General features: G+C 49.3%; 1 protein-coding gene across 1 annotated transcript in view; it reads left to right on the plus strand.

Annotated features, from left to right (window-relative positions):
* The first annotated feature begins 10,329 nt into the window (after positions 1–10,329).
* The window catches only part of MAP2K3 (mitogen-activated protein kinase kinase 3), a 56,629-nt gene continuing 55,963 nt past the window's right edge, over positions 10,330–10,995 (plus strand). The window contains exon 1 of the mRNA XM_024205221.3: positions 10,330–10,492. Within this exon, the coding sequence (XP_024060989.1) occupies positions 10,477–10,492 (16 nt within the window). The 5' untranslated portion in view covers positions 10,330–10,476. The remainder of the gene's footprint in view (positions 10,493–10,995) is intronic.

Consider the following 10,995-nt stretch of genomic DNA (forward strand, 5'->3'; position numbering starts at 1 on the left):
TGAAACTGACACACACACAGAGAGACACACAAAAAAGCCAGGAAATCAGCTGTGAACTCACGTGCTGACCTCACAGCCAATGCCCGAGCAGCCTTTTTGTTTTGATACATTCCATTCGACTCTTAAAGGAACACTGCACCTTGAAACCCACCCCCATTCCCGCACCTTCTCCTCCTCTCCCCCTCCTCAGATATATAGAAGTGAACTTCTCTGCTGAAGGAAAAAGAATCATGCTGTCTTAAGAAAGGCGGTAGTTTTATGATTCATTTCTCCCTCCCCCCAAGTGATTCATTCCCTCCTTAGAAATGACAGAGCCTGCTGATTGTCCTCAAGAGGCATCTGAACTCACCTGACATCACAGGCTTCCCTGCTCTGTGACACAATGGAAATCCGAAATCATTTCCTTTCTTTCTGTGGGCTTACCTACACGGGGAAATGTTCCGGCACAGCTATGCCAGTCAATTACACCACTCTAGTTATAGCAGTGTAAAGCCCCGTGTGGACATTCTTATTACAGAATGAAAGTGCCTTTTTCTGGTTTAACACACGTTTGAAAGCAGTTGAGGGAATACACCTGTTTCCAAGGCACATATTTTCCTCTGTGGGTCGCGAAATCATGATGAGTGATGCCACAGAGCTCACTTTAATTAACCAGTTAAGTTACACTATTTTGCAAAAACAGAGCTAGAAACAAAGTTATACACTGCAAAAACAAAGCCGCTGCGGAGGACAAAGTCCCTGTGCAATCTGTCTTCTGAATTGAACAGGCTCACAAGTATTAAAAGAAAACATGTTCTTTGGCTTCGCCATCTTACAGGATACAATCAGTGTTGAAGATTTAAAAATAATTAAACTGCATAGTCGGTGATTTTTACGGTGGTTTCAAATCATGCGCTATCTGAAAGATAGAGGGCCCGATTTCCCACTCGCTTACAGCCAGCTGCTGCTCCCTTACCCTGAGCCCCCTGGCCCTGGAACAAGAGCTGCTGCGCTGCCACCCTTCCCTTCCCTACTATGCGGAGGTGGCTGTCACAAGAAGCAATAGAGCCATCTCCACCATCTTTTTGCCAGCAGTGAGTTCCCCTGCAAGAGGGGAATTCTTCACTGCTTCTCTCCAGACTCCAGCTGCTTTTAGTCCACTTTGTGCTGTGTTCATAGTGAAAAGTGAATTTAGCAGACCAGACAATCCAGGTCCTTTATTTAGGCCATGATCCTACAGTGAACTCCATGTTGGAAACCTCTGTGTCCATGCAGTGCCCTACTGGTGCAGGGATTTGTCAGTGCAGACCTCATTACAGTATCCCAGTCTTGAGTGAATCTCAGACAGATGTTCCTTCTCTATACTAACCCATTGGGCACTGGATTATACCCCATTTGATGCTGCATAAATCTAATCTAAGTACCTAGGTAGAGACCTAACACAAGTTCCCAGTATACATTTATCTGATAGTTTTCAGACAATGCATAGTTAGACTGTGGAACTCATTGCCAAGGAAGTTGTGCAAGCCAAGAATTTAGCAAGATTCAAACAGGAACTTGACTTTTATATGGATATCAAGAATACCCAGAGTTATCCTCAGACTTCAAGTCTTAGTCCAAGCTTTAGCTGCTAGAAATCAAGATGAGACCTAATGTGGGGGGCAGATTATCCCACAGCTGCCTATTGTGGGGGTCTTGCATCCTCCTCTAAAGCATCTAGTGCTGGACACTATCAGACTGAATACTGGACCAGATGTCCACAGATCGGATCCTGTATGTATGGGCATTCCCATATTCCCATTTTTTTCTCTCTACCAATGAGTGTGATACATTTGAGTGAAACTGCTTTGGACGAACTTAATAAAATACAGTTTAAAAGATTATTGGAGAAGACTACATTATTGTTATTCTGTATCAAATGGTAGGGAACTGGGAATAATAATATTTAATAATTAGTAATACTTTGTCCATCTATAGTGCCTTTAAACCAAAGATCTCAAGGAGATTAACAAACTTGAATTAATTAACGTCATCAAGTCTTTGTCCAAGATCACACCCCACATAAGTGAGGCAGGATGGTCCAGTGGTTTGCATGTTAACTTCAGGCTCGGTAGACCTGGGTTCAGTTACTTTCTCTGCCTCTGTCACCTTCGGTATGATACTTAGTCCCTGTGTATCTTTTCTCTCTCAGAGGTGTTGCGAGGATATATACAGTAAAGATTATGAGGAGTTCAGACACTAGTAATGGATGCTATATATGTACCTTAGTAGAGGGAGCTAAGCTTAATAGTCCTGACTAGTAGCCCACTGCTATAACTAATAGACAATGCTGTCATCTGCGTAGCTCCAGATAGTCCTGTGAAAGATTTACCAAGAATCATGTGAATTAAATGAAAGGGAGAATTTGATTTAATGTGGACAAAAGCAAGTTCCACACACCTGGATTCTTTCAGCAGCCCCCTGAAAATATGTTGCAATATTAGATGCTATGGATTTATCTTCATGTTGCATGAGGATTATACCCTTGCTAGGACTTCAAAACAGGTACTCAAATGCCGAAGCAGCATCTCTCCCAGTTGAACTAAGGAGAATTCCCAAGTGCTTTTGGTAACTGACATTTCTATCAGATTTCTAGCCACTGAGAGGCAAGACTATTGCATGTCATTGTCTGAGATCCTGGAGTGTTTAGCTGGATGATCCACCACCTACTCACACACTGATCTCTTCATTCCAGAGCCTACAAATCCACACACTGACCCACAGCATGTAATAATACTTTAGAAATGTGTGGTGGCCTTTTAGGAATGTTAAAAATCCATCCCCATATGGAAAATTATAAGAACATTTAAGCTCTGTTGGGAATTTCATCTGTATCTCTGCCTGGTTGCCTCTGCCTCAGGCCAGCAATTAGAGCTACCTCTGACCTTTCAGATACACTTATTCAGCAAAGCAATAGCTGCAGCCTAGGACAATCAGCTCAGACAGACAGAAGGAGTCGCAGGCCGCAGAGAAGGTAAAGGTGCTCAGAATAGGACCTCATCCTAGGAAGATAATGGGAGTTCTGCCATTGACTTCAAAGATCACCAGCATCAATCCCAGAACTGCCTGTTATTCTGTGTCATCAGGATTCAGGCCATGAAATTCCTGCTGGATATTTTTCTTTATTACACTCAAGGATGTTTTGTATATTCTTATACTCTACCTAGTAATGACGTCATGTTACCATATCGAATTTTGATGATAAAATATTGTATCGATACTTCTGCAGCACCTTTCTCATCTGAGGATCTCAAAGCACTTTAGAAACATTAGTTTAACTAAGCTACACAGCAACGTGGGACTTAGATGAGAAATACAGAGGGATTGTTTCATTTAGCCCTTTCAGGGCAACCACCGCTGGTGTGGAAACCAGCACCTGTTTAACAATGCAGAGTAATGCTGCACAGTGGTTTGGGAGAGGAAATGAAGAACAACACTTAATTTGATTTAAACTAAAAGGGAAATTCAGGGAGGCTAAATATAATTACTGGTGATGGAATTTGCCAAGATATGAAGGTTAACACCTCTGCATTTGCAAAAAGTCCCAGAGGCTCCTTAAGACCACAAATGGTCAAGACCTCACAGAATTTACTTTTAACTGGAAAAGCAGCACCTCCAGTAGCAGAATTACTGGTTCAATATTGACGCAGAGGGAAAAGTGCCACCTACTATGTCACCAGCACCACTTCCTGCAGTGGTACCTAAGAGGGTTTTTTCCACTCAAATGCTGATCAAGCCCAGTCCTGTTCAGATCTGGGATCACAGGAGAAGGTGGTGTGGCTGCCAGTCTAGAGTTCAGACTCTATTACTGATTCATAGACTCATATGTTTTAAAGCAGAAGGAATTATTATGATCAGCTAGTTGATCTCTTGCATACACAGGCCAGAGAACTGCATCTAGTAGTTCATGTGTTAAGCCTGATGACTTGTAGTTGAACAAGAGCAGATATCTAGTCCTGATTTAAAGATTTTAAAGATGCAGAATCCACCGTCTTCCTTGGGAAGTTGTTCCAAGGGTTAATCACCCTCACTATTAATAATATGTGTCTTATTCCCAATCTGAATATTTTTAGCTTCAGCTTCCAACCACTGGATCTTGTTTTGTCTTCTCTGCTAGATTAAAGAGCCCTCTAGTACCAGATATTGTCTCCCCCTGTAGGTACTTGTAGACCACCATCAAATCGCCTTTTAACCTTCTTTTTGATAAGCTGAATAGATCCAGCTCCTTAAATGTCTCACTATACATCAAGTTTTCCAGTCCTTTCAACATGCTTGTCGTTGCACTCTGAACCATCTCCCATTTTTCAAAACCCTTTTACCAGTAGTAGTTAATGGAGATATCCCATCTCCTAGAACTGGAAGGGACCTTGAAAGGTCATCGAGTCCAGCCCCCTGCCTTCACTAGCAGGACCAAGTACTGATTTTGCCCCAGATCCCCAAGTGGCCCCTTCAAGGATTGAACTCACAACCCTGGGTTTAGCAGGCCAATGCTCAAACCACTGAGCTATCCCTCCCCCCCAGAGGGCACCAGAACTGGACAGAGTATTCCAGTGATGATCTCACTAATGCCAAATACAGAGGCCATATCACCTCCCTACTCCTATTCAGAGTGCCCCTGTTTATACGTCCAAAGATCACATGAGCCCTTTTGGCCACAACATCATGTTGAGAACTCAGAAATTCGGTAACAGAGGGCTTTTCAATCTAGCAGACAAAGGTGTAACAAGATATAATGGCTGGAAGTTGAAGCTGGATAAATTCAGACTAGAAATAAGGTGCAATTTTTTAACAGTGAGAGTAATTCATCACTGGAACAATTTACCAAGGGCAGTGATGCATTCTCCATCACTGGAAATTTTAAAATCAAGATTGGATGTTTTCCTAAAAAATACGCTTTAGTTCAAACAGAAATTCAGGAAAAACCCGTGACTTGTGTTACACAGGCAGGCAGACTAGATGTTTTCAATGGTCCCCCCATCTTTATAATCTATTCATCTACGTTCAGATGGTTTCCAGCCTGCCTCCTTTTCCAGAGTCACTATTTTCAAGGATGCAAACCCCCATCCCGTAACTATGACCACGATTCTTTGTTCCAACAGTTAGGCCCCTGAATATAGCTGTATTAAAACTGTACCATTATGAGCTGGGAGTAGGGTGACCACCCATGCCAAATTGGGCAGGACAGTCCCCAAATGCAGAGTTCAAGTCCCAGTCCTGGGCTGAATGACTCTGGGACAGCATTTGTCCTGAATTCCCTGCAGCACTCCTCTGCATCTGCCTGAGGCTCAGGGGTGGAGCCAGCTTCTTCCTGCTGGTGGGGGTGGGGGGGGGGGGGGGGGGGGGGGGGGCTGAGGTGTGCCTTAGCCCCCTCACCATGAGGCCCCACCCGCTGCTTCTCCTCTCCCCTGAGGCCCCACTCCCTGGCCAGGCCAGAACCACAGCGGGGCAGTCGTAACAGCTGTCCTGTATGGTGCGTCTCGGGGGGCAGGCACACAGCCCTAGGGCTGCTCTTGGGCATCCCGGCCCCCTGTCCAGGGCAGGTGGAGGGTCTGAGGCTCCCCACAGTGGCCCGAGCTCCCTGGGTGGCTCTTACCATGGCCTGGCTATGGCTTCTGGCCTGGGTAGGGAGTGGGACCTTGAAGGGAAGAAGAGGAGCAGGGTGTGGGGCCTCAGGGGGAAGAGGAGGAGCAGGAGGCGGGGTCATGGAGGGGGTGTCCCTCCATGTGTCCCTCTTTTGCCTTTTGAAAAGGTGTCACACTAGCTGGTGAAACCTCGTTATGGGTTCCTCACTGAGACTGACTGAGAAGCTTGAATACACGCTTCTGTTAACATAATTGTAAGGACAAGCCCCATCTAGGATAAAGGGAATACGTGACCACACCCAGGAATGTTCGGTGAGTATTGTTTTGTGTACAGCTCTGCGTGTGTGAAGGTGGAACACAGTGGACCAGAAAGCAACACAGCCAGCCAGAAGGAGCAGCTGAAAATGCAGTGTCTCACCCTGAAAGGTTTCAGAGTAGCAGCCGTGTTAGTCTGTATCCGCAAAAAGAACAGGAGTACTTGTGGCACCTTAGAGACTAACAAATTTGTTAGTCTCTAAGGTGCCACAAGTACTCCTGTTCTTTTCACCCTGAAAGAAACCTGGGGGGAGGTGGGGTGGGGTGGTGGAGGTTTCTGGCTCAGGGTGCAGGCTGAAAAGAGTTTTCTTGCTGTTGTGAGCAAAAGAATCTGTTTTCTGCTATTTGCTTCCTTGTGTGTACATTCATTGTCAATGAACAAAACTGCATCAAAGAAATACCTGACTACCACAATTTCTGCTCCCAACTGGAACATCCCCAGGGGCCCAAACTAGCCACTGAGGCCAAAAAGGGACCACAGCATAAAAAGTAACTGATTTAATTTCAGACAGCAAATTACACTCCTACCTACTTTAGGCCAGCCCTGTGCTCCACTGGACTTACTTAGCTATTGTGAAAACCATAGTGCAGCCTGGGGTGTCAGAGCAGAGGGAGGGGACAGGGCATCAGGACGGGGTTGGCCCTAAAAACCAAACAGTCTATTTTAGAATGTCAGCTGACAACGGTAAGCTCATTGTAAATGTAAAGTGCTTGGTAAGTTGTTCCAATGGTTAACTACCCTCACTGTTAAAAAATGGTGCCTTATTTCTAGTCTGAACTTGGCTACCTTCAGTTTCCAGCCATTAGATCCCCTATAAGTGCTAAGCATTATGATGCTGATGATTAATGTGTTGAATACCCTTCTCATAGGCCTGGCTATACATTCAGCACTATATGGCTGCCAATTCCAATTCGGATGCGGAAGTCTCCTCTGAACATAAGGTTTAGTGAAACCATTGTGACACCCTAGACCTCTCTTCCCATTGGCTTTCCCTTGGTAGAGATGCACTCAGCAGGACTGTCCCCTCCCACCCTGTGTGCATTCTTCACAGAGACCGGGACAATAAAAGAATTTGTGGAATGAAGGTGGGTGGAGAATATAAAATCCTTATGTGGGTGATCTGTCTGTGCGTGTGTTACTCAGGCAGCTTACTCAGCTTGTCCTTTAAGGCAGAGTTTCCTAGCCTATGTTGCCATTAAAATATGTGGAGGGAAGGTACAGTTGATTAAAGCTCAGGGCAGAGGAGAAGGTTGGTTGGCTGGTTGGCTAAATCACTAACTTTTCTCCACTGGATTTCTAATGAATTTGAGTCCTCTGTGGGTCACATTAAAAAATGTGCTTGGTGGCTGAAGCCTACAGATCCATTTTCAAAAGTGGCCACTAATCATGAGTACTTCCTTTCTTGGGTGCCCTAACTGAGGTACTTGGGGGCTGATTGCCAGAACTGCTGTGCATCCGACACTCCCACCCTCTTGATTTGGAGCTGTGGGTACTCAGCAGCTCTGAAAAGCAGACATGAGATGCCTTAAGTCGGGCTCCTTAAACATGAACGTTTTGACCTTAGCACTTGCTTGATGTTTGTCCATAACACAAAACCCACCACACAGGGCTGAGCCAGGGAGCAAAGCACGGGAGAGATGGGAAAGGAGAGGCACTCATTTAATGCTGCAGACCAGGACAGAGGTAGGAAACAGCAGCATGCCAGAGGGTGATGGGAAAGCAGAGGAGCTCCTGAGGGCTTGTGTGAGCCCAGGACAATGGCAGGGATGATGAGGAAGCAAGAAGGAGCACCGGGAAGTGTCTGTTTTCCCTTGGAAGAAATGCTGGCACTCAGCTCCCTGTTGGAGCAGAGCTGCTGCAAGCCCTCCCTCCCTATGGTCGATAAACCCTGGCTATTAAAATGCAAAGCCAACATTTGTGCTAAAGAAACCTGGAAGGGCCAGCTGTAGAGCTGAAAGAGAGGTTCTCCAGAGTGTCATTAGTTTCTGGCCTCTCTGCTGATGCCCACAACGGGGCCAACTGATGCAGTGATTTTTACCAGGAAGACACTTATCTAGTGGCAACTGGCCAGAGGCCACCAGTCTGTTATCAGACAGTGACAATGCTTGGTTACTCCTATGCTGGATTTGAACCAGTGACCTAGAGGTGGGAGACTTAGTATTTCATTATCAATCTCTGAGCCATTCAGAGACCCTTAAGATATGTCATTTAGCATGGGCTACCTGTCAAATCAGATCCATTTCTTGGCCTAACAACTGTGATCGCCTTAATATTCCTCCCACTAGGTGGCACAATCAGCACAACTGAAATGTCAGTATTCCCGAAACAAGTCTTACAAACAGCCTTCCTATCAATTCGATTCTGCGGAGGTCCTAGGGGCAAGCCAGGGGGTTCTTCCTGGTACCTGGGGTGACAGTGTGGTGAGGCAGAGGATGGGGAGTTATGGATGACCTGCTTCTCCTCTCAATGTGCATACCTTAAAACAGGGATGGGCAAACTTTTTGGCCCGAGGGCCACATCAGGGTTCCAAAACTGTATGGAGGGCTGGGTAGGGAAGGCTGTGCCTCCCCAAACAGCCTAGCCCCCACCCTCTATCCGCCGCCTCCCACTTCCCGCCCCCTGACTGCCCCCCTCAGAACTCCCGACCCATCCAATCCCCCCTGCTCCTTGTCCCCTGACTGCCCCCTCCTGGGACCCCTGCCCCAACCGCCCCCCTGGGACCCCAACCCCTATCCAAACCTCCCTGCTCCCTGTCCTCTGACTGCCCCAACCCCTATCCACACCCCTGCCCCCTGACAAGCCCCCCGGGACTCCCACGCTGATCCAACTGCCCCCTGCTCCCTGTCCCCTGACTGCCCCCCGGGACCTCCTGCCCCTTATCCACCCCCCCCCCGCTCCTCACCACCTTATTATGCCGCTCAGAGCGCCAGGACTGGCAGCTGCGCCACCCGGCTGGAGCCAGCCACACCGCCGCGCAGTCTAGAGCACCGGGGCAGGCTGGCAGTTCTCGCAGCCACGCTGCCCGGTAGGAGCTTGCAGCCCCGCCGCCCAGAGCACTGGCGGCACAGTGAGCTGAGGCTGCGGGGGAAGGGAGCTAGCCTCCCCAGCCAGGAGCTTAAGGACCGGGCAGGTCGGTCCCGCAGGCTGGATGTGGTCCGCGGGCCGCAGTTTGCCCACCTCTGCCTTAAAAGCATGGAGCGTAAACACGACCTAGCTATGTATGGGGGACGATCATTGAATCCATACATGATGCCAGAATCTTGAGAAGGAGACAGTAGGAGCAGGATGAGAGACGGCAGCAGTGTGTGGAGGGACTACAAACCATTAGGGAATTGCAGGCTCTGGAGAAGGGTGGCAGAGTCAGATACAAGAGGAAGGAGAGGCACATGGTATCCTAGAGACTCTTTCAGGCTGGGGAAAGGAAGGAGATGGTGGGATTGACGGGGGAGGGAAGGCAGCAGCATAAGGAGTGATGGAGGGGCTTTAGAGCAGAGAGGGACGCTGTGGGATTGGCATTCATCAGGGAGAGAAAGCGGCAACGGGAGTGAGAAAATACCAGACTTCCTGTGGCTGGTAACTTGTCTTCTTCCAGCAACACTCCTTGAGGTAAAAGTATCGGCCTGAAAGCCTAAACCGGCATCTGCCCTGAAATCTAGTGTCCTGCATATTTCAGAGGCGGTTTGTGGCGTGTCACTGTGTTGTGATGATTTGTGGTGTAGCAATGACAGTTCCATGGAATTTGATGACATCTCACTGCCACGTGATTCAGCTTGATGCAACGGAGCAACATTTGGAAAGCAATACGATGACACTCTGATGATGAAACGCAGGGATGCTTTGTTGCAATGTGATGTTTTGCTGCACGGTGTCCGCGTTGTCACACGATTCAGCCACGTTTTGCCTCATCGCGGCCACGTTTTGATGCTCGGTGGCAGCGTTTTGCCAAGATGTCGCTGCGTTTGGGACGTGATGGGCCCAGCACTTTTTGGACCTGGTGCAGTCACATTTTGCTGCAACATGGCACCATTTGTAATAATCGGACAGGCCGGCGATGTTTTGACTGGTCCTTGGCCACATTTTTAATGGAACGTGGCCACTCTTGCCACGGGGCGGCTATGGTTTAATGTGACGCGGCCACGTTTTGTGGCCATCGCTGATTTCGCCCCAGTGGACCAGCCTCCCTACGGGGAACGAGTGACTATCCTGGGTCAGGAAGTGGGTCATTGTCCGGGGGGAAGGGGGGAATTTCCCCCTCTTCCCCAAATCTCAGCATCTAGGCTGGAGGTCAGCGCCTTGTGGGGCAGGAGGGCGTGGCTACTCTGGTATGGCCACGCCCCTTCCTCCGAGGACCCAATGGCGATAGAGTTCCGGCGGTGGGGGCGTGGCTGGCGGCGCTCGGCCCAGCTGCGCGGCTCGCCAGCCCGGGGCTCAGTATCTCGCCTTACACCAGCCGGGCTCGTGCCGCCCGGGGACATGCTCCGATCCCGCGCAGCGCCCCCGGCCTCCGCCAGCGCCTAGCTCCGCTCAGCCCAGCGACCGGCCCCAGCCCCGAGACCAGCCATGTCCCTCCCCAGAGGTAGGAAAGATCGGGGGGGTTCGCCCCAGCTGCAGCCTCCTCGTTGGGCTACGGGGTGGGGGGGTCCCCCCTTCGGGCAACGGGGTCCCCCTCTGCGCGGTGCTCCGCTTCTGGGCTACGGAGTGGGGGGTCCCCCCAATGCGCTCCCCGGGGAGTGGCCCCGCCGCGCTGCGGGTGCCTCCTCCAAGTTACGGGGTCCCTTTGCTCTCCATGCGGGGTGCTCCCCCTTCGGGTTACGGGCTGGGGGTCCCCCCAGTGCGCCTGGAGGTGCCCCTGCCGTGCGGGGTTACAGGCTGGGGGGGTCCTCCTTGCTGGTTCTATACCTCTAGCCAACGTCCCGAGCTGGGTATATTCTGTCTCTCTCCCACTGCCCCATCTGCATCCATTGCAGAGTTGCCCGGCCAGCATGCTCTCTGGTTCTCCTCCTCGGTTACAGGGTGCGCCTGGTTCGCCTAAAATCTTCTGCCCACCTCCTCATTCTTCTCCCCTGTAACTACCTAGAG

Source organism: Terrapene carolina, unplaced genomic scaffold, assembly GCF_002925995.2.
Source record: "Terrapene carolina triunguis isolate 2854851 unplaced genomic scaffold, T_m_triunguis-2.0 Scaffold93, whole genome shotgun sequence".
In the NCBI taxonomy this organism is placed as follows: Eukaryota; Metazoa; Chordata; order Testudines; family Emydidae; genus Terrapene; species Terrapene triunguis.